The sequence below is a fragment of the Triticum aestivum genome, chromosome 3A (genome assembly GCF_018294505.1).
Source record: "Triticum aestivum cultivar Chinese Spring chromosome 3A, IWGSC CS RefSeq v2.1, whole genome shotgun sequence".
Classification (NCBI taxonomy): Eukaryota; Viridiplantae; Streptophyta; class Magnoliopsida; order Poales; family Poaceae; genus Triticum; species Triticum aestivum.
In genome coordinates, this window is record NC_057800.1 from 677,312,184 (window position 1) to 677,336,793 (window position 24,610).

A 24,610-nucleotide genomic window follows, 5' to 3' on the forward strand; every position below is an offset into this window, starting at 1 on the left:
CCGCCCCGACACCCTCGGCGCCCCGCCAGCCCGGCGCCCCGCCGCCTCGACAACCAGGCGCCCCGCCATCCCGACGCCCTAGCCGCCCCGACACCCCGCCGCCCCGGTGCCCCGGTGAGCTTCCCCTATTTTTTCTTTTAGTTTGTGATTGGGCTGCCTAGAATGTTTAGGATGTTAGTTTACTCGTAGATTTAGAATCTGTAGCCTGTTTTGATTTGAACCCATCTGCTGTGCTAATTTTGTTTGCAAATCCGCGCGACGTGTACTGTGTTACGTCTGTGGTAATCTGTCAAGTCAATTAAGCCCAATCCATTTGGGTTGAATCGAACTAGTGCTATTACTAGCCATCCCACCTTCATTGTGACACTAGAACATATATACAAGAGAAGGCCTCCCAGCTGATACGTTCAGCGCATATATACCACTGTTAAATCCCTTAGCATTATCGCAAACTTGTCAGGTCCATAAACTTGTAACAAGTGGAAAAAGTAGTGCTGTAAATTGGCAAAGCAGTTTCTGATTTTGTTTGTTTCCATCTTGTTGGTACTGGAACTTGGAAGGGGGACAAGCAGGCGGAGTGGGTGAAGCCAGACCGGAAGAAGTAGGCTGGAGGTGGAGTGAGAAGGGGAAGCAGAGAAAGAAAGGTTTGTTCCATGTCCTCGGATGAAGTTCCATGTTTCGATGGTCTCTGTGTAGTTTCTGATGCAGACCGTACATCCATCAAAAGCCACAATGCAAGCCAACTTTTATTTCTCTTGCCTGGTTCCACTAAGATGTGTTATTGCAAGCTATTAATTATTTTTCAGTTGTGAGCCTCGAGAACAGGTGCCTCTCATCTCCATGTTCCCCACCCCTCTGTTTGTTAGCCGGATGGGTGGATGTTGCTGTTGCATATTGAATAGATGGACGAATGGATTTGTTTTGCTACTGTGATTGATAGCTCGTGTTAGTACGTCTCAAATTTTTGCTGCTGTGAACTGTCAATGGTACTAAATCAGTGCCCTTTTGCCGGTTGCTGCTTGCTGATTAGTGCTAGTTGATAATTTGGTAATGCAAGGTTGCTGATACTATAACCCAGATCACACAGATCAATTTTTTTTCAATTTATGCAACTGTAAGAGTACCAACCAGATTACACAAATCATTTTTGATCTGCAAGGTTGTTGTTGCTGTGATGGAGTAACTCTGTAAGATGGAGTACATGAGTATTGTAGTAGTAACTCTTGATTAATTATGGCATTGTGTGTCATAATTTAAAATTGCCATGTTTATTAGAAGTGTTAACCATCACTTCTGGGTTGTAACCTTAGCTGTGTTTCAATGCTTAAAGACTATTAGCTGCATAGTAATTTCCCTGTCCTAATTGTTGTTTTTCCATGCATAGATGAACATTCTATAATTTCCAAGGATCAATTAGACCAGATTGGGCTCTCCTTTTTATTGTTGTTTTGACCTTTCTGTTGTGAAAAATAAAGCAGGATTTTAGACTAATGTGGGCCTATGGCTACACCAGCATGGTGTTTTGATTCAGAAGTGATGATTTGCTACAACCAGTGCATGCATGCCTTTTTTCTTCTTCATTTTTAGTAAAGTGCTCTGTTCTGGGTCATGGACTGTGCCATGGACCAGTGCATGCATGCTGCTGCTGATGTACTACTTGTCAAGTGATGCTGCTGCTGCTATCTGCGAGTTGCTGCTGCTAGTTGTGATTTTGTCAAGTGATGCTGCTGCTACTTGTGATCTTCTAAAATGACCCCTTTCTCCTGAAACGTTGATTAATTTCCATTTCGATTGAGAAATGGGGCACTCCAAGGTCAAGAAAATTAGCAAAGGTCATGCCCAATTTTCTTGACCTAGAAGGTGCCCGATTCTCAACCAAAATAAAAATTAATTTGCTTTAGTGGTTGGATTAGTTTAGTATTTTTTTCACACACTCAGACACCCTTGCTTGCCATGTGTGTGAGAGAGATAGTGAGAGGAGACAAGAAGAAGGGGGTTAGGAAGATGTTGCCTGCTCATCAAAGCTAACCATCTCCCCCTTTTCACCCCTTTTCCTTTGTCTTTTGTGGGTTGCAAGGAAGCTACTGTCTTAGCTAGCTTAGCTTGTGCACAAATCCCAGTGTTACAATCTAGAAAATTAGCCTGCAAAGATGAGGTCCCATGCTGGCTGTACCACTGCATCATGCAACAGTGCCTTCAAGATCCAAGGCAATATCACAAACATCATAGGCAATTTGACCAAACTCACAACCTTGTATCTTTATAGCAACCAACTTTCTAGACACACCCCTCAAGAACTAGGTTACCCTGAGAACGTGGACTTGGACCTTAGCAACAACACACTAACAGGTTCTATCCCAAAACACCTAGGCAATATCACAAACATCTCTCAATTGTTCCTTGACAATAACCAACTTTTTGGTGACATTCCTCGAGAATTAGGTTATTTGGTCAACTTAGAGATCTTGTTCCTTGACAATAACCAACTTTTTGACAAAACTTTGTTCCTATTTATAGAGAAACATGGCCAACAACGATGAGGCCGGGGGTTCGGGCGGCAAGAAATTCTGGGAGCTGTCCCAGGAGATGGAGGAACAACCTCACTTGTATGAGGACGCCACCTTCCCCACCGATCCTGAGACCACTGATGGTACCGCCGAGGATGACCCCACTGATGCCACCACTGATGGTGTCGCCGAGGATGCCACCACTGATGATGGCGGCGCACACACAGATGGCAGCCAACCAAAGAGGCAACGGAAGGACCGGCGCCCGACCGTGCTCCGCACCCTCAAGGAGGAAGTTACTGAAGTGGACTCCAACGGGAATCCAACGGCGCCCGAACGAATAGTCAAGGGGTACTCGCTTCAGCTCGGGTGCATTCTCCGGAGCACCGTCTCGATCAACACCGAGAACCTCAGGCATCCTGACCGAGGGAATTTGCGCAACCTCCTCTTCACGAAGCTGCACGAATGATACAAGTTCCCCGCTGAATTTGAAAACACAAGCCTCAAAGGGAATAAAGTGAACAATGCTGCCCTCACGAAGATGAGCACGGCCCTGTCTACTTGGAAAAGCAATGTGAAGAGAATGATCGAGAAAGGTGAGAGTTATGAGAAGATCAAGGAGAAAAATCCTTCGATCACCGAAGATGACTACAACGACTTCAAGATCAATTGCTCGAGCACCGCAAGCTCCGAATCAAGTAAGTGGGGGAAAGAAATGCGGGAGCTGAACTTAGGGGAACACACACTCGGTCCCGGCGGTTACAGAGTGGCGGAGCCTATATGGGAAAAGGAGGAGGCGGACCGTGCCGAGCAAGGCCTACCGCCCCTCTTCGATAAATACGGTGACAAGCAGACCAGGAACTTTGTCAGGGCCCAGTACAAGAAGGACCCGAAAACAAAGGAGCTTACCACGGATCCGAAGACCAGGGCGCTTGAGCTTGTTCTAGTAAGGAATACACCCTCGCGTAATTAGCTCCATATGGTTGCATTCTAATTAATGAAGCCAAATTTCTAAATGGTTCACATTCCTTCCGCAGGCGACTGAAAGCAGTAGCGCGGGGTCGACTAAGAGCAACCCTTGGGACACCACTCTAAATAGGGCGTTGAATGTAATGAAGAACAAGGATAAGCTCAGTAAGCCGACATCAGCTGGTCGTGTGGCCGGCAAAGGCTTGTCGACAAAATGGTCGTCATACTATAACACTGGTGGGTGAAAGGAGAAAAAGACCAGCTCGGAAAGCCAGGCGCGCGAGGTTCAAGAACTCAGGGCACAGGTGGCGCGGATTCCGGAGATTGTCCAAGAGCAAGTGCAACAACAACTCGGAGCGACGATCACCGCAATTGTGCCTACCTTGATCCAGGGGATTAGTGCGTGGATTGCGGGCGGCCAACAGGGACCGCCACCGATTCCTAGCTTCACGGCCAGCAACTCGCAGAACGCGATGGCGGAGCCATTGGTGTCTCCGGCGGAGGCGGCATTGGTGTCTCCGACGCCGGCACGGGAGCTTAATGCACCCGGGTGTACGTCGGCCGGCACCTCTACAGCAAGCGGCCCCTCCGTCAACTGCACGCCCGCCGTTGGCGGTGCCTCGACATTAGCCGAGCTCGACGCCATCATCACGGTAACTAATTAAACCTCTCTCGGCCGAGGACTTCATCTCCTTGCCTTTGACTGGGCATCCCTGACGCCCTACATGTTTTCGCAGGGCGCCGCCGACGTTCCGTGCACTCTCCTGCACTTCATGAACAACGAGTTGGTCGATGTCGCCAAGGGCAAAATCGTTCAACCGGGCAACCCCTTATTCCACGGTACCCAGATGCCACCCAACTTGTTTAGGGTTCAACTGGTTCGGGTGCTGCCAGGCTGCGACGAGTTGTTACCTCCGATTTGACCCGTCGGGACCGACGATGATGACGTGATGACCCTCAGCGCCTGCCTGAGCTGGCCCCTACTTTGGCCGAAGAGCCAGATTCATTTGGGGGCGGGGGACACCACCCCAAAGACAACACCGCCAGTCGTGCCGGCGCCAAGTCGGCCCCATGGCAAGACCGCCGCAACGGTGCCGGACATCCCTATGCCACTGGATCCAAACATGCATATGGCACAGGATCAGAACGACGACGACGACGATACATTTGCCAACGTCGATCAGTACTTTGCCGATCATGGGTACGGTGGCGACTTATGGGGCCTCCTTCTCAAGAACCCAACCGAACAAAAGACGTGCGCGATCTAGCTGGTACCGCGGAGAAGCCAAGTTGCAACAGGCGTCGTCTGCAGTTCAGCTCTCAGGAGACGCCTCCAGCTGCCGACTTCACCGAGCCTCAGATAGGCGAGGTGCGAAATATGATCAGCCCCAACACACTCAAGAAGGCAGTCTGTGAGCAGAACTCGGTCCCATTACAGGAGAAGAAGAAGGCACACAAAAGAAAGACTAACAAGGGTGCGGGCCAGCCGGCACCGAGTACGATCCGTGCTCAGGACGGGCCACCTTCACCTGAGGATATCTCGAGGAGGGTGCATGTGGCGGGTAGGCCGATGCTACCGAGAAATATGCTCGATGCTGCAACCGGTGCTATGCGGAGTCTGCATGACAGTGTTCTTTCTTTGGAGAAGCGGCGTCTCGGAGAGAAGGATGTGGCATACCCGGTTTTCGCGGCCAAGGTGCCAGAGGGCAAGGGCTTTGTGGATAACTCCATCGGGGGTACGATCGTCCTGCGGTTTGATGACATCCACGCTATGTTGAACCTTCATCCGCTGCACTACACCTTCGTTTGGCTATTTTCGCTGAGTATGGAGATGCGGATCATTCGCGACAAGACCCCGGACATCGTGATAGTCGACCCCTTCTACATGCGTGCCAAGATCTTGGGCAGCGCTGGGGACCGGCAAGTCGCGAGTTCTTACCTCGAAGGAGTCATTCTGGCAAACCAAGATAAGGATAACTTCCTCGTGCCTTACTTTCCCGAGTAAGTCCTCCCCTCAACCGCCCCGTAACATATGAATTCTTAGATTTCGATCGTTTTTCTTTTAACATTCCATGTTTTCTGCAGTGACACACGTTGCACGCTCATCCTCCTAAGTCCCGAATATTCCATGGCCACGTATTTCGACCCGGACCGTCAGTCGAACGTAGACTACACAAATGTCAAGAAGGTTCTTGATGATGTTCTCCCCGGCTACGTCAAATCTGGAGGCACCTTCACCAGGCCTATTCGTAAGTACGGCAAGCACGTGTTCTCCCACAATACGATGTTCTGCTGCGTCAAGCAGCCGCCTGACGGTCAGAAGGGTGCCTACTACGCCATCCATCACATGCGGGCGATCATACGGGACCATCATTAACTTCTGCTACCGAGTAGACTCAAAGATTGGGCCGCGAGCGTGTCGGCAATCCAGGACGCGGACATCAGACAAGAATTCTTTCGCATCCAGTCGGAGTTTGCGGAAATCATCCATCAAGATGTCCTTCGTACCGCGGGGCAGTTCTACCTCAGAAATCAACCGTCCAACAGTGACATCGACACAATCCTACAAATGCAGGATGACAACGCCCGTTCTTTCATGACTCCCACGATAGACAGCGGCTTCATCCACGCTCCGGTCCCTTGAGTCGAGTCGAAAGCAGTGATGTTGTGTCTAGTTCTGAAACATCGATTGGCTCATGTTGTAATTAAACTTTAATGAACTTGTAGTATGTCTCTTTGGTTTCGAGAGTCGTTCAACTTAAGATGTAATTGATGCTATTAATGTCTTACTTTTCTCTTCCGATCGTTCTGTTGCATACTTATATATTACTTATGTATTGTCTGTGAATTGGTACTAACGTTTCGTTTGGCTACTGCATAGCGATGCCGTGGTATGTCGTGTACAAGGGTAAGGTTCCCGGAGTCTACGACGACTGGGAGGAGTGTTGGAGACAGGTTCACTGATTCAGCGGTAACAATTACAAAGGGTACGCCACTAGGGCCGAGGCCAAATCTAGATACGCCCGCTATCTAGCGGGAGAGGGGAGGGAGCGTTGGAGGAACCGGATGAAGACGAGTTTCATCGTGATGATGCTCATCGTGATGACCGCAGCTCTCTTCTATGTGATGGTAGTTTAGATGATCGATATCGACTTGTAATGTGAAGACAAACTCGCGGTCTCGAGACTTGTAATATAATGTTCTATCTTTGTTCGGTCTTTTCAATTCGGAGACTAATATGATGACTTGTATTCGGAGACTAAAATGATGAATTGTATTCAGAGACTAATCTTCTATTGTATTCGATGAATCTGTTGTTGATTTGTGTTGTCTATATTTTGTCTAATTATACATTTTGTAACCTGTGCAAAAAACAGAAAATAAAAAAATAAAAAAAACCTAATATTCATACTAATGGCGCATCACATCATAGTGCGCCATTAGTATGCCAAAGGATACTAATGGCGCATCATTAAACAGTGCGCCATTAGTATGCCGAAGTTACTAATGGCGCATCTTGCTGTCGTGCGCCATTAGTATGCCAAAGCACCTGGGTATACATGCCCTCCTGGGAGGCATACTAATGGCGCACTATTGTATATACTAATGACGCATGTGTGGTGCGCCATTAGTAAAATATACTAATGGCGTGCTACTAATGGCACACCACTAATGCGTCATTAATGGCCAAATTAGGTGCGCCATTAGTATGCCTTTTCCTAGTAGTGGCAGGGGTCTAGTAGGGGCGCCCGCGTCAAGGAGGAGAAGGCCGACGACGACGATGGCGGCGACGACTTCAGCCCTTTTCTTTTTTAGATTAGGTTAATGTAATGAAAATGCGCGAATTTCATCGAAATTTGCCATGTTTGGCCAAAATTTAACTATTTTTTATCATAACTTCGCCGAACAGTTCTTTCTTTTTAATACGCGCCTGGAGGCGGCCCTGGAGGCCGACGGCTGGGGACCGACTTGCCCCAGAACCATTTTTTGCGCCGGCTCACCCTCAGGCGGCACTTTTAGACGCCCATGGGGGGCCAACGACTGGAGATGCCCTTGGGAGATTGGGACACAGCAGGTCTGTGACGTTCTTCCTGCGCCGGCCCCGGCCACTAACTGCCACGGAGCACCCTACGTGCGCGCCGCAGCGAGCCGACGCGTGCCCCTGTACTCCGGCTGGACCAAACCCCAAAGCTGTATACGCGGCGGTCGATCCGCGCCCTCGCGAGCGTGCACAAGGCGCCGTACGCGGTGACAGGAGCAAAAAGGACAGCCTCCAGGAGCTCCGGCCAATGGCCCGTCGACACGGCGTTGCTGCTCTTCTGCCGGACCTGTGGTCGGCGGAGGGGCCAAGCATAAAACGCGGCGAAACGCCGAAGCCTGCCTCTCTAGTTGGAGGTAGCGGCCGGGAGGCAGCCAAATGGCGACGCTCGCCTCCACTCCCTTCGTTCGTCCAGGCGTCGCCGGCTATGTGGTAAGCAAAATATCTTCTCCTCCCTGCTGATGTGTTTCCTTCCTGTTTCTTTTTGTCACCTTCCTCCTCCCATGTCTGTTTGCTCTGCTGCTGCCTCGATGCGTTCTGTGTTCAACTTGCTTTGCATCGTTTGGAGAGATCATGTTTCGTCCCATGGCCTCGCTGGTCTAGATGTCGGCCAGGTTTTTGCCAACAAAACTGAAGCCGGCTCTCTGCGTCGCGTGTACACGGATTACCCAACACAGATTTGGGTACATGGGCGTCCGATAGGTGGAGGCCCCGGGAGAGGCGCAGGGATGGGCGTCCGTCGTCGTCGGGCGAGCGCTGCCGGCTGGATGGCGGAGCAGACATTGTTGATGTAGTGCCGGCCGGCGCGCCAGTCAGAACCGGGCGCCATGCCAGGGTCGGCAGTGGTGTCCGGTCCGGCCGGCGCCGCACGCGCGTTCCAGCCGCCGAGCCGGACACCAATGCCTCGCCTAGCCTCCGTTCGTCCGTCCGCAGGCGGCAGGTCGCGGTGCATGATGCTTTGCTTGTCCACCAGGTGCGTCGTTTTCTACCGCTCCGAGATTCCTGCAAAACGTATGCATGCCAAAGCTGTTACCGCCCGTTTCTCCCATCCTCTAGACTTTTCCAGCCCGCTTTGACCCCCAGCACATCTCCAAGGGGCGCCCGGCCGCCCGGCCGCCACCATGGCTCTGCAACGGACTGAAAAGGCGAGTCATTGACTGGCCCGAGGAGAGGACATGCCCGATATGGGGCGTAGCACAGTGATATTTTTTTCTTTTAGGCAATGACCGCGGGTGATATGACGTAGGCAGCGTGACGTCTCCGTCCGCGAGGGACACTACGCGCCCGGGCGCGCGTGGCCATTTGAACGGCGCGACGGCCCCAAGCTGCTTAGCTTTGCGCGGCCAGCGAAACCACCGGAGTCCGGAGAGAGGGTAGAAGTGGACGGACGACGCCTTCCCCCTTCCTGGTGTTTGTCCGAGCTATGTACGCCGCCGCTAGCGCCGTGTGGCGGTGGCCCGCTCCGGCGAGCGCCGGCCAACGGCGGATCGATGGGTCAATTTATATTTAGTTGATTCAGACTGATTACATTCATCTCAGGCATGCATCCGCGGCTGGTGACCTCGTGTGCCGCCATTGCCGGAGGCTGGCTGGGCGTCCGCGGCGCCGGTGTTACATCTCAGGTGTGGTTTCTTCCTGCTGTCGTCCCGTACTCGTCCCTCGCTGTTCTAAATTTTCTTGAGGCTTGTGTTTGACATCTCTCGTCGGTGCTGTTTCCATCGCAGGGAAATGTGTGCATGCCAAGATTCCTGCGGTTCCGGACTGATTGGTGAGATTACAGTTATAAGGTGGGTCGATTAGCAAACTCTGCCTACTGAATGCCTGACTGGTTCAGGTCTTTGCTTGCTGTTTTCAACTATGTGCCATGTTCTTACTCCACCCCATGATGGCAACACAGCCAACTTATACCATCACAATATATTTCTATTTTCTCTCAAGATTTTTATTTAGGGCCACAGAATGAAAAATTATACTACTCTGAGAAAGATACGTATAAAAAAATCAGCAGCATGGGATGGAATGAAAAACCAGTCTTAGAGGTAGCATCTGCTCTCGTCAGGTTATATAAGGTGTGTCCACATAAACTGATTTCTCACTCAGCTGCGTATAATCTGTGTGGAGAAGACTGACAACAGACTGATAGGTTAGTAAGAACATCAAATAACTTAACAAGGACATTGCTGGTGTTAACCCACCACCCTTTTATTGAAATTTCCCTGCTGGACCTTACAAGCAGCAGCCTTCACAACTCTTTCATAACCAATAGCTGGGGAAGAGATTGGCATCAGCAGCAGAGCTTTCCTTGTACCAAATGCATGCACATCATATGGCTGCTCAAGTCCTTCCTTCCTTCTGTCCCCTAGGACGACCGGAGTTCTCGCCGCTTGCACTCGTTCCCGCACCGCTATTTCGTTGCGCCAACATCTGCACTCCAGTGGCAACAAAGCAAAGCTTGTAAATAAGTCTTTCCACATGGATCCAGATAATACAGCAATACCCCGTTTTAATTTACACGCGAAATAGCCTTGCAATAGTCTTTGTGTTGACTGAACTCTCATGCCAGGTTCTATTTCAAAATTTTAATTTCTTGTTTGCAGGTAACTGACAGGATATATTCTGATGTCTCCATTTTGTCTGTCATTTCAGGCAGCCTGCAATACAAACAGGCTTACTAATGCCCTGGAATAAGCTACACAATACTCAGAAAAATGACAACAGAACCAACTTGTCGCTGTCTTATGGTAAACATCAATGGTAGCCTGATTCTTGTATAGCCAGAACATCTTTGACTTCACATCACAGGACAGTTCATCCAAGTACAGTTCTACACAATACAGGTCTATAGCACAGTAGCACATCTACCTTTATTGCTGAATTTAGAAAATGTACTAGCAGCTTACTTCCTCTGAGTTGTGCTGAAACAGTGAAACTATCAAACACAGCCACATGTATTGTGAATTAGCCAGTGAGTTCTTTTTTCAATGTATTTTACCTATCATTTACCAAGATATAGGAACTGACACGTTCAGGACCATTAAGAGTCTAGATGCAACTACATCATTGAACTGTCTGTTGTGCTTGAGAATAGTCAATCCAAATGAAAAATATATGCCGTACACCATCAGGTAGGAGATTTTTTTGGTAAGGAACCATGGATTGCTTATGTCTAGTTGGAGTGTCAAGAGCGAGACTGGAGCAACTAAGATCATGCTAAAACTGTGAACTGCCTAATTAATGAAAATGGCTGAAAACAGAGCATTTTCTGATGGTGCAAGGGGGCAACAGGAACCAGAAACTTGATTCCTTGCTACGAAAGTTGGTTACAAATATGAACAGAGTCATTTAGGTGTACCTTCTTGGATCTTGTATTCTTCAAAGCATCTGTCAGTAGTTTCTCCAGTTTCTCTAGCTCATTAGCATCTGAGTCATCAGCATTGTTTTGAAGAGACCTTTCAGGATTGCACATCATCAGCATTGCACTAAACGCGGTAAATAACATACTACTGTAGGAGATATGGTGTAAAGCCTCAAGGGCTACCAGGAAGTAATCTCTTTAAGCCTTGACTGTATATTTGAAGGATCTCCATCCTGGTTCAGAATCAACATATCATGTCAGAGATATGTGGGGATACAGACAATCTTGCTTAAAAAGAGTATATAAACAATTATACAATTTGGCTATCCTGGATACAAAATGGCATGATTACAACCTAGACTTAGATTATAAAAATAATCATATTTAACTCATTTTGCTGGTCCTGTGCATAGGCAACATAATTCTTGATAACAAACACTTCATCATGCATAGTGCATTTCCATGATAAATTCAGAAATACAGACTTATAAAATCCACAGTATGATGCTTGGCAGCTGAATGTTCCACACATAAACTAGATCTAAGCTATGCAATAAGAAAAGCTATAGTGATTAATGTACATTGTTGTTACTTGCACCAGGTTCATTCACGTCCTTTCCGGCTCTTGCAAATGCCTGATAGCGGTCATATGTACCTTCTATGCTGAAAATAAATGGATAACATTAACGTTTGGAAACTGCACTTTCAAGCTTTAGGCTATGGCTGGCAATTTTAAACACAATTCTATGTACTATGAGAAAACAGTAAAATAGAAATCATATCTCTCTGTCTTACCTGAATATAGGTTATGTCTCTACCTGCAGAAACAATATCTACCTAGTGTAATTTCAGAAGCTTTTGTACCACCTTTTTATTCAGAACTTGCAATAACAATAATTTTGGAGAGCATATGCAAATAGAGATTTTATGAAGATAAGAAGTTTAGAAGTGACTTCACCAAGCTTATACAACCTACAAATTAGGGATTACTGAGTTCAATTTCAGGTAGTATGACTTTACCTGCATATAGATTATTTTGTTTCGATCATAGTTTGCACTAATTTTTGGAGAAAGGATGGAGTAATTAGAAAGAAAAGGGCTAGGGGCCTGAACAAGACCGACCTATTAACTGCCTAAGAGGTGGTTGATTTGGGAAGGTTCCCATTGAAAGTTCAAGAAGCCTTTAACTCCTTACTGAATGGAAGAGCCCAATATTTTTGTGTAGACCATGATCATGGCCCAATTCACTTTTCCTAAAAGAAGCATAATGAACAATATATGACATGCAGGAAAGCCCCTACATAGCTCAAGAACACGATGACAATGGCCTCCTGAAATTGATGTTACTACTTCAAGACACATCATATCGATTATCCAGTCGCGAACATTGGCATCTTTCCTCAGTTTTCCTACTTAAGTTGCCTCAGAAGAAATGGGCCACCGAGATGGCCCCAATGACCTTTTAGGCACTTTCATCGCAGGGGAAGCTCATAGAATCCAACAAACCTTACAAGGTCATGCACACAACATTGCGTGTTGCCCTCTAGAGCTTTAGCATACCCCATCTTCGCTATCCTGAAAGGTCATGTATAGGTTCTTGCAAAAGAAGGCATCCTTCAAAGATCCACAGATGACGTAATCCATAAGTCATTAATTTCGGCACAAAAAGTCCAGCTGCTAATGTTCTCACCGTTTAACAACTAGAAACAAGAGAACTTCCCTAGCAATTTTTCTTACCTTGCAAAGAGCTCGAGGAAGCAAACATGTAAAGAAAGATGCACATAAGGGTTAGGAGTTCTGCCATTACCGAAGGCACCATACAAGATCTTGTTCAAGGATTTTAGTTTGCTTTTGTGGCACAATTTAAACCCTTTGGGCCATCAATTTGAGCAAGAACATCCTAGAAGGATCAAAGAGGTGGATCTTAAGCCTTAACAAAAGGTGTGGGTCAAAGATAACAAATGATGATATTGTCCATGAAGGTGACGATGATGTAGCTAAGGAGCTTCCCTTCAAGCCCTTGTTCTAAAATGGTATCGTAAAGTTGGGATACTATAAGAACATGGCATCCTAGGGTCTTCTTGCTCGATGGAGCATGCCAGTGTCCTTCAACCTTCGACATATGGAGGCCCTCACTATAATGAACCTTGAAAAGTAGCACACCAACATCCTTCAACCTTCGGCATATGAAGGCTATCACTATGAAGAACCTCAACATAGGAGAATAGTATGGTAGAGCTTGAAGTACCTCCTCATCTGGAGCATACTGGAAACCTTAGGCAAAATAGGAAGGCCTCACTCGATCATGAAGTGAATAAAGGCATACAATATCACTCATGTATATATCCCCCTTCCATCACACATTTAGAAGGCAATATCGAAGAACTACTCACATGAGACCGGGGTATGAGGGAGTATATCTCTTGATCCACGACCTACTAGGATCATCATGAGGGGTTGCACCCTATTTGCTAGCAAAAAAGAAAACATATGATATGGGGGTGCTTTGCACCATGCTTCTTCCTGCAAAGCCGTATGCCCTATTGGTGTTCTTTCAAATCCTCAAACATCTTGTGTCGCCAATAAACAAGAAATCTTACTTAAGTTGTGAGCCTCGACTTAAGGAAACACAAAAGGGTAAGCAAGACTTTTGAGGAAGGTTCATGCCAGAGGTATTCCCTGGATGTGCGCACTCCATCACACAAGCAACTACTACTATTGGGCAACATATGCATTAGATTAGGTCGGTTACAAGATCACGCTATATTATTTAACTGTGCAAATTTCTGATGAAGATGAGCGCAAGAGCAATAGGCCCACGTGAAGGTGCTTTAACAACGGAAGGAAAGACTTCTATATCTATTGCCACGTAATGGAAGCATCATCAGCGTGATGGTCCATAGTGTTAGAGTTATCTTATGTTATATGTATAGCATGTATATTTTCCCCATTGTATGAGGTTTTTGTCATACTTATCACCTATACATGAATATATATGCTGGTCACTGGCCCTTAGGAAACACAAGTTGCATATTCCTGACACACAAGTTGCATATTCCTGACATGGTATCAGAGCCTAGTTTTTTTTGGCACGTACAACTCATGATATTGATCCACCATCACGCACCATCATTCTCTCTCTAGTCAACCCTGCCTTGTCTCTCTTGCCACCATCAACTCTCTCCCAGTTGCTATCTCCGATCTGAGTTGACCTATAAAGATCCGATCAATTCATTGTTGGTCAACATTGTTGTTCTTATTGGTCCACACACGCCCGACTGCTTCGCAGCACCTGCGTTGCTTTGACCCCGTTCGATCTGGTCAACGTTGGGTCAATTCAAACCGCTCGCTGCCTCTCCTAGTCTGCCGTCGCCCGTCGGTTGTATCACCAGCTCGATTTGGCCGCATTGCCGCCTGATTGGCCCGCCTGCCATCAACTCGATTCGGATGTGTGCCTGCATGCCCGCCCCAGACGTCCACCTGGGCGAGCTGCTGACTTCCTACGCCCCGTTGGTCCGTTGCCGGACTGAGTGGTTGATAAGGCCGTGATTTGGTCTACTGGCCTCCTACATGACCGCCGGTCCGGCCCCTCCATGAGCACGTCTACCGCTGAATCAATTTGGTTGCCTGTTGAGTTGGGCATCGGTCCAAAAGAAGAGTAAAAAAGTTCTAAAAAAAGAGGTGCAATGTCTTCATCATCAAGTTATGTCACCATTCCTCGGTGGTTTGTAATTTTTTAGGGTTCTAATTCCACCTAGTTCGTTGCCTTTATGCGCATTCAGATGTGTGGATGTGTCTCTTGGTGTTCTTTCTGGCGCCCTCTGTCTGCCACATACGGTTACTCTTGTGGCTCCTACCTCACCGATGCCACCGTCTCTTCCTGCGAATGCTCCTCGGGCTGCTAAGGGTGCGGTTAAGCTTGCTGACGAGGATGCAGTTTGTGCTTATGATCAAGAGGTTTTGGCCTATGGGGAGGTCTTGCCACTTACCATGAGGTTCACTTTGCTTACACTTAGTAGTTTGATGATGATGTGTATTGTGGTTGTTCTCACTTAGTGTTTTGCCTCGGTTTGCATCTGAGTTTATGGGCCTCGCTATTATATTTGAGATGTGGACCCATCTTGAGCATCGCTATCAGCCCTCTGGTGATGCGTCATACCAGTTTGTGATTCGCCATGAGCATGCTCTTCAGCAAGGTGACTCCAAGGCTGATGAGCTCTGCTACTTGGCACCGGTTTGAGATTTTGGGTGAAATGGCTGGATGCAACTCTACATCGCAACAGAATGCAACTTGGATTTTATCTCCCCAAACTTAGTGTTGTGGATCCACCCTGTGTTTTAGGGGAGTGTTAGAGTTATATTATGTTTCAAGTATAGCTTGTATATTTTTTCATCCTATGAGGGGTTTCCTGCATATTTACCACATGTCATGTATATATATACTAGCCATTACCACATGTCATGTATATATATACTAGCCATTGGCCCCCAAAAAATATAATTGCATATTTCCTAACACATAGAACATCCTATCAAATGAGTCTCTAAGAATAACCTCAAGGGAGATGTAAAAGGACAAGATTTGTGGGTGGTGACTTCATACTTTAAAGGGGTCAACCAATCTTCAAGGTGGAGCATGTAATTTCTATACATGCAAGGCTGACTTTTTCAATCCTGGAATAGGGTAAGCGGACTTGTGGGAACAATTGCATTAGAGTATTTTCATATTGAACCCTCATTGAGGAAGTTGATCAAGGGCATGTTTCATTCGAGGCACCTTTTGAGATTGGTGGGAGGTAAGGAACCTTAGGAACTATTCTACTACCCCGTTCCAAAACTAAAGACCATCCAGGACAAAGCCCCTCAAGGGATCATTATCCAACCAAGTAATGCTTGAAGATTTCATGGAGAATATTTGAAGAAATTGGAAGCAAAATTTGTTTTGCCCCAAAGTTTATAAGCATGCCATGACAATTTATCTATTTTGCGAGATCAATGTTCATCTAGAATAGAAGTTATCCCCTCCCTATCTCACGTTTTTTCGTCCAACGTTGAACAGACTCTCAAAGTGAGTTGGCAGATTGGTCTTCAAGCATTAACATTTGGCTCCAGCATAAACCTTTATCCTTAGACCATCATCATGGACACACATAGGAAATGTGGGACAAACCTTTGACCAAATGCTTTAGGCTAGATCTTTGATGAGAGCAATAATGGAGCATGCTAGAAAAACTGAACTTATACCTTACATAGATCTCCCATGCAATGGGCTTACTTGATTCTCGAAGCTCAAGTGCCCACATCACAAACCACGACTCAATGGGAAAGACTGGTGAGGAAGACTTTGAATGCCTTTGACAAAGCATTAGCACCTTTCGACTTCGTGCTCGATGGCACCAAGAGGCGCCGTCTTGGTCCCTTTTTTGAGGCATAATTGTGGTGCTTGCATAAATGTGGTGGTGTGCTGGGCTATCCCTGTGTTATTAAGGTGCTCCATTATAAAGCTTCGAAGTGGTCCAATTATTTGACATCTGGCAACTATCCATTCTGGTCTTATAGTTAGTGGACTTCCTATATCATATATCCATCTGCGAAAGAGTGTTATGTCTAATAACTTTAATGGTGTCTAAGATGATTCCCCTCAAATGGAATGGTGTGGTTCCTTTTCTTATCCGTGGCAAAGGGGTAAGCGACAAAAACATGTGTTTTCGCCCCTTGGCATGAGGTTTGAAGCAACGCGGCTTATAGAATCTGACAATACATGTATTAGGAAGTTCCTTCAGTAACACCTCTTAAGGAGCAGAATATAGGTTTAATTGCGACATCGAAGGGAAATAATTGGAAATGGGATGTGGTTGATGTCTTCTCCATTAAAGCTTACATTGATGTATTTAGGCATGGCATGCCATCCTTGGGTTGGATTCTTATGTCATTAGGTAGATGATGAGTTCAACATTCAACTTGGTGACACCCCCACCCCCGAAGTGGAGGTATTTATATGCCCTTGCAAACTTTTGTATTCCTTCTTGATCTATGGGATTATGGTGTCATACAATCTTAGGACTTTGCCCAAGTGGTGAACAACATCAATGCAATCCCCATACCTGATATTGAATACCCAAGTACTGGACATGTTATGTTTAGCTCTAGAACTGGGATCACCATGTTTTTCTATGGGAGGGCCATATTAGTGGTAGATAAATCCTAATTATCTTTTACTTGTCTCCAACATGCTATTCTATGGTAGAACACATACAAGAGAATAAATGGCATCAAAATTTGTACAAAGAAAACTTCTATACACCCCAAACATTAATGTTAGTGCTACACAAGCTGCTTGAGTGGAGCAAGGTTTAAGTTGGGAAATGCTCATGAACCAAGGTAGTGTCCATATGTAGCAAAGAAACATAACAAGTTTGATGTACACCGCCAGGTATCTCGTGTATTTGTACATTGAGATGCTAATAGGTAACTTTTTCTTTGGGAAAGGATCAAAGTAGCATTATGTCAATATCCATACCCATTAGGACTTGGGAGTTGGCTTAGCCCTCATAAAGTGGGACCCATGAGGGGATACCATTCTAGGGTAAACCCAAGTACCCTATAGAAGATATATCACTGTCCATGGCCCTCATGTTCTATGAACTTTTGCTTCCCTTGCCCCTTTGGTCCTCACGTGTGCTTTTGGTGAGAAATTTGACTAGTTCCCTTAACTAGATATGCCTTGGTGGTCTAGAACATTTGCGTAAGTAGAATAGCAAACATTTGCATAAGTAAATAGCAAAAGGGTAAAGAAAAACATCAATACAATATACCTTTTTTATCAAATCTCTCATTATCTAGTTTAAAATATACAACACATGAAATCCTCTAGCAACACATCATTCACTCTAATGCTAAAGTTTTTTCTTGAGAAAACGGCCAGGAATGCTACCCTCCCATCAAACTGAAGAGAGTTTTATGTTTATAGGAGCTTGCTTACATCAAGCATGAAGCACAAGAACACTGATTACCGTAGGATAAAAAACAAACTTAACACTAAGACCCCTCCTCAACCATAGCACCCACCACATAGGAAATGTCAAGGAATTATCCATTGATGAACACAAACCACATTGGGTGGAATATTCATGAGCAAGGAGGGCTATACTTGGACAGAGTGTGATATTTGAAAAAATGAGCCGATTATGTTCCTCTAATATATTCTAGAAAGCATAAATGATCAATTAGTTATAACGTCTCCATGACTCTTTGATATTGGCCGCTAAGAGAAGGTCCCACGAAGCCATATAGAGGACACTCATGCTATGGTTGGCAACATGGATGCCATTCCAACTCTTCACTAACAACAACTCCTCATGGCTAAAGTAGCATCTTAATCAAAGGTGATGAATATCTCCGGCTCAAACCACAAAGCACACAAATTTGCTCGTAGGGCCAACCATGCCTTTCAAGGTTGTCAAAGGTAACGACATGATTATGAATAGCTAATTGACGGTGCCATGTACCGGGGGTACCTTAGGCCTCTGGAAGTCGGCCAACCAAGCTGTGATAGGCCCCAGGCTGCTACCCTACCCACGGCCTCCCAAGAAGGAATGAATCAACCTGGCGTCCAAGTCAAGCCTACTAGGAGACCATGCAAGGACTCCTGGCCACCGTAGTCGACTAGGAAATCATTTAAACCTATGCCTCATCAACCTTTATAAGGTGACACTGGGCTAGTTGATAGAGGCAACACAATCCACTATCAAACCCTTAATATACATACGTGATCCTCGAGATCGCAACCTTTGTACTATGTACACCCCATCCATCAATATGACAGAGTAGGAAGTAGGGTTGACCTTCACCGCGAGGGCCTGAACATGGGTAACTCCTGCCTCCTGTTCCCCATATGTGCCATCCGGCTAGTCACGACACCTTATCGAGGGATATACTGTACCATGAACTAACACTAACCATGGAAAGAATTGATACTTTGGCTCAATCTTGGCCTTCCAAAACTTAGGACCTCAAAAGGAGAAGAGAACTAAAAAAACTACACTAAATAGGTTGATTTTGTCGAATACACCCCATATGAGGAACAAACCAATCAGATAGGGTAAACCTAGTACAACGAAAGGGCTACATCTTGTGGTGCCTCCCAAATATGAAAAAAATCTTTTCAACTGAGCCACTTTAGTAATCCTGGCAAAGAATGGATCAGGTCATTATTCTTGGATTCTTGCTCAACAGCTCTTCGGTTCCTGTTGGCAATCTTGAACAATCTAGGGGAATAATCATTCAAAAGGCCACTAGGTAACCAGTCCTCGTGCAAAACAAGTGTGTTACGACCATTGTCAGTCATTACCTTTATGCATGTGAATAAAAGACACCAATCTGTCTCATCACACTAGAACAGAGAACCAACCCAAGGCCTACCTGCTATTATCTAATAATTGGAACCCATGCCAATGCAAAAAGAGGGCTCCTAAATCCACTATGCTACAATGACCTGTTAAGTGTGAATGCAACCATTACGATAAAATCGGCTATTAGACCCTCAACTCTGTGCTCTGGTGTGCTTTAAAATCTTGATTCCCCTTTTCCATTTCGCACCCAAAGTCTATGTTTGGCACCTCAGCTCATTCCTTTGATTCAATTTGCAATCCCAACTCCAGTATCGTCTTAGCATCATTTGCCAAGCAAATTTTTCATTCCCAAAATTCTTAATGCCTTCAGTTTCGGCCTATAAGGCACTCAAGGAACATCATAGGGGATAAACCCTAGAATTTGGTAGTATCCCCATCTATTAGTGGACTCTCCCTCATGTTTCTCTTTTGCTCTTCCATCTCCCTATACTTTTTGACTCCTCCCTCTGTCAAGTAAAACTCTACTCATGGCTCCATCATCACCCTTGCTCCATTGTGTCATTCCTCACAAGGGAGATGACAAGGAGAACAATCAAATGCAAATAGTGGTGATGTTAGAACTTTAAGATAGAGGGAGCAAAATGAGTCGAAGAATGTTATGGGAGGCTAAACCATGTAATACCGACTATCAAGGATTATTGAGCATTCATATATTCATTTTTATCACTTGTCATGTGGGAGCTTCAACTCCTACCACCAACCTACTACATGTGAAGATAGCACATAAGGCCGGAATGTAAGTGTCAAAATTGTTGTTATCTGAACAAAACAAATTTAGTGGCACATTGTACTCAATGCCATTGTGTGTTGCTTGGATTGAAGAAGAGGGGAGGAATGCATAACAACATGGGAAATAGCCACACTAGGCGAGTGGAGAGGAGGAGGACACCACGATGAGGCTAATGGTTGGGACTCATGGACCTTCATAGTGTTTTGACATAGATTTATGGACACCACAAGCATCGACAATTAAAGGTGGTTGTGGTATGGAAGACAAGATAGTGCTAAGAGGCAATGAATAAGAACCAAGAAAGAGATGTGACAACTGGTCCTACTTCTAGATAAAATCATTTCATAGAGGGCGCGAGGTCCAAGATTGAAGTGACCCCATGAGATATGGGTCAAAGAAAAAAAGTCAAGACATGATATAAAGTGACACTACGAGATACAAGTCGAACTAAATAACCTAAATCAATGATCAAAACTGCACCTTCGCAAACATTGCAATGTCTCATCAAATTATCAATTGAAGTTAATATGAGAGTTTACATGTCAATTATAAGAATATATTCACTAGCATTTGTAAGGTAAACCTTAACATGCCATCACAAGAACACATCCTAGGAGTATATTTTCTCCATATAAAATACAAGTTTAGTTTTGAAGTTGTAGACTTGATGGAAATCCCCAACAAAAAATGAAACAAGAGGAACAATGATTTTAACCTTGAAAATTAATGCATTTAAAATATATTTTTTGGAACACAATTCTTAAAAAAGCATTAAAACTGACTATTGTTGTATGGCGATGAGTGTTGGCTGACTAAAAGACAACATGTTCAACAGTTAGGTGTGTCGGAGATGCACATGTTGAGATGGATGTGTGGCCACACGAGGAAGGATCGAGTACTGAATGATGATATCTGAGATAGAGTTGGGGTAGCACCAATTGAAGAGAAGCTTGTCCAACATTGTCTGAGTTAGTTTGGGCATATTCAGTGCAGGCCTCCAGAAGCTCCAGTGCATAGCGGACGGCTAAAGCGTGCGGATAATGTCAAGAGAGCTCGGGGTAGACCGAATTTAACATGAGAGGAGTCCGTAAAGAGAGATACGAAGGATTGGAGTATAACTAAAGAACTAGCCATGGACAGGGGTGCGTGGAAGCTTGCTATCCATGTGCCAGCACTATGAGTTGGTCGCGAGATCTTATTGGTTTCATCTCTAGTCTACCCTAACTAATTTGGGACTAAAGGCTGCTCTTCATAAGAGGAATAATATATGATTTTTTAACTTTCGTTACTAAAGGTACCTTGAAAATTATAAAACTAACTAAATCTTATGACGTTAATACTTAAAATAGAGAAGGAGTTTCGCGATGAAGTACCAAAACAATATTCATGTGATATACAAGTTTACAAAAACCGAACAATCATACGAACAATAATATTATCAAAATGTAATAATTGTTTATCACTATAGGCACCATCAAAACCATATAAAGGAATATTCTTGCAAATCTTGTTGTTGCAGCAATGCCCACCCGAGAGCATTTTTTATCGAAGTAGAAATTCCTATGCACATCTTCTAAAACCAAGTTAGTCAGAGAATTGCAAATGAATCATCAAACTATAGAAATCACAAGTACGATGGAATGATCATAAATGTGCATAAAAATCACCACTAATGAGCAATAGCCCTAGATACCATATCACAACACAATATTGTCAAAAGCGCAGTTTGCATGACATTGCGAAATTTTCCTTAGGATACTGTGAGAACAAGCACACCAAACTAGTATATTGTGCAAAAATAAAATGACTGAGAAACTAAAAATATTGAAAGCATAGAAGATAACTCAACAATAAAATGACTAAGAAACAAAGCATTCACAAGCATAGAAGATAGCTTTTTTATATTTGACTTAGTGTAATAGGAAGGAGGATCTAGCAAGAGGTTGCCTTACCTAATTACAGAAAAGAGGTAGTTGGGAAAGCTCATGCATCAACAGAAAAGCACAATCTGTATGGGTAAACAGATAAAGATGGGCGGCCCATCAAAGAATAACTTACTAGTTCGATCGTTACATAAATATAATATTCTACCATGGTCAAATTAGTTTAACTAAGTTGAAATGGCTTTCTTGTAGATTTTCTCATTTCAAATCCATAATGCATTTAGTTCACCCAAAAATTGTATTAAACCAAGTCTGCTTACTTTCAAATAATTTACATAACTATACTAAATTATGTGTGCATCTACATGCCATTTGTTTCACATGTTAGCGTCCAAAATGAACCCCTTATATATTTTAAGCATAGCCGGTTCCAAGCCCGAGTAAAGGAGGAGGGTTGTGTTACGCTTGGTGAGCCTATGTAAAAATCAGCAATGCTTAAGGTTATGAAACCCAATAGAAATTTTTTGGGGCGTAGCCATCTTAGTGACTTCTATTTCGTAACCCATTCCACTCTACGTACGCGAAGGGTAAGGAATCTAATTGAGGAAAAATATGATTCAGGTGAGTAGTTGGAATGTAGGATCCTTGATAGGGAGGCTGCAGGAGTTAGTTGATGCTGTAATTAGGACGCTCATTATAGGTAGACAGGGAGGCGTTTGGGGTGACAGACGGTAAGAAATAAGAACCTAAGAACACGTGGTGGTGGAATGAGGATGTCCAAAAGGAAATCAATGAGGAGTGTTGCAAGAGTTGGCACCATGATAGAAGCACAAGGATCATGCATAAATACAAAGAGGTCAAGAAGAAACCAATGTGAGTTGTAAGTGAAGTATGGAGGCAAGCCTATGATGAGGTATACCAGCGGCTAGCACAAAGGATGGAGAAAATGAAGTTTACAAGATGGCAAAAATTCATGAGAGGTAGACAAGGGACCTCAACCAAGCTATAAGCATCAAGGAGGAGGCAAATCGACCCATAGTGAAAGATGATGAGAACAAGAACAAATGGAGAGAATACATGAACTAGTTGTTCGATGGTGGGAATGAACGTTATGCTTGAGCTAGATGACTCCTTTGATGACACCAATAGGCGGTTTGGGAGGCGGTTCATGACCTCGAGTTTAAGAAGGCACTAAAAATGATGAAATGAGGAAAGGATTTGAGGCCAGATGATTTTCCTATTAAGGTGTGGAGGTGTCTTAGGTATGTGGTAGTAGTATGGCTATTAATCTATTTAACCCTCTTTTTGGTGAAACAATATGCCCCAAGTGTGGAGGAAGAGTACACTACTACCTATCTGTAGAATAAAAGAGACATTCAAAGTTGTACTTATTATAAATGAGTTAAGCTTATCAGTCATACCATGAAACTTTGGGAGAGAGTGATTTAGCATCACTTTAGAAGTGAGAGAACTGCCACAAAAAACAAATTTGGCTTTATGCTCGGGAGATCGACTGTAGAGGTGATTTTCCTTCTACGTCAACTTATGCAAAGATATAGGAGCATAAGAAGGATCCACACATGGTTTCCATAGACTTGGAGAAGGCATATGACAAGATAGCTCTCAAGGTGTTTTTCGGCAAAATACCAAACAACAACCATAACCACATGTAATTTGTACGATAGTGGGACATCACCTTATCCTGATGGACACAGGGCATGAATTTTACCCAGGTTCGGGCCCTCATGCGGTGAGTAATAACCCTATTGCTACTTGTGTGGAATTATATGACAAAAATATTACAATAGTTGAGTACAAAGAGCATTCAAGTCAGGGTCAACTTGCCGAGCTGGGGGTGGATGATATGGGTGGGATGTCTAGATCATATATGTTTGACTAGTCTAATCTGGTGAATTTTGGGCTTCTGGAGATCTTATCGTGGATTGAAGATGTCCTTGACCCCTTTAGGTGGATCCTATTTATTGGGGTCTTGGTCGGTGGCTGAGCCCATGACCACCTGGGTCTCCTTTGTCTTGTCTTAAGTGCCCTGAACGCCTTGAATCTCCCTTTGAAGGAAACATGGGTTGCCGTACATATGGAAGTCGATGGCTTTGCTTGTCACCACCTTGATCTTCTTCGACCCATTTTTAGAGTCCTAAATGCCTTGAATCCCCCTTTACAAAGGAACATGGGGTAAGACATCGGTGGAAGTTGGTGAGCCAGGCGTGGACCCTCCAGTCGTACCAAAATGGGCTATTACTCCTCGAATAATGGAGGCACGCCACAGAGAAGTGGGGAAATACACTTCCCTCAGACAAGCCCCCATCAGCATATGAAATGAAGTCATGGGTGTGTTCCCTTGATAGTTTGATGTCGTGTTGAAATCGTTCGAACGCATTAGACCGTGGCGTACCATGTTTTGTTGGGTCATCACCTGCCCTAATCCTCGGTGCTCTAGTTTTAACATGTGACATGCCTTGCATGGGATGCTAGCGCGAATTGCAGATGCTGATGTAATATCGCATAGGTATCGTGCCCACTCGGATTCGGGCGACCCATTGGCCGAGGATTGTTTTTCAAATGCCTCCCCATGCCACAATACATGCGACCACGTTGGGACACCTTCTTGATGCCTCGATTCGGGTGATTGCTTGGTGGTTCAACCACTTTTACTACTTTGTTATGGGATGAATAGATCCCTAGTGGATAACACTGA

The 24,610-nt window shown here is 44.9% G+C and overlaps 1 protein-coding gene and 1 long non-coding RNA gene across 2 annotated transcripts in view; one reads left to right on the forward strand and one right to left on the reverse strand.

The window, feature by feature from the left end:
* Positions 1-7,688: 7,688 nt before the first annotated feature.
* Positions 7,689-10,788, forward strand: LOC123063139 (uncharacterized). The gene is made up of 4 exons (XR_006430095.1): positions 7,689-7,947; positions 9,055-9,137; positions 9,240-9,302; positions 10,162-10,788. It is a non-coding gene; the product is annotated as an uncharacterized lncRNA (long non-coding RNA).
* Positions 9,735-24,610, reverse strand: part of LOC123063138 (MADS-box transcription factor 51) — a 30,864-nt gene continuing 15,988 nt past the window's right edge. The window contains exons 2-5 of the mRNA XM_044486880.1: positions 11,452-11,533; positions 11,054-11,103; positions 10,868-10,964; positions 9,735-9,939 (exon numbers count right to left, since the gene is read on the reverse strand). Of these exons, the coding sequence (XP_044342815.1) occupies positions 9,850-9,939; positions 10,868-10,964; positions 11,054-11,103; positions 11,452-11,533 (319 nt within the window). The 3' untranslated portion in view covers positions 9,735-9,849. The remainder of the gene's footprint in view (positions 9,940-10,867; positions 10,965-11,053; positions 11,104-11,451; positions 11,534-24,610) is intronic.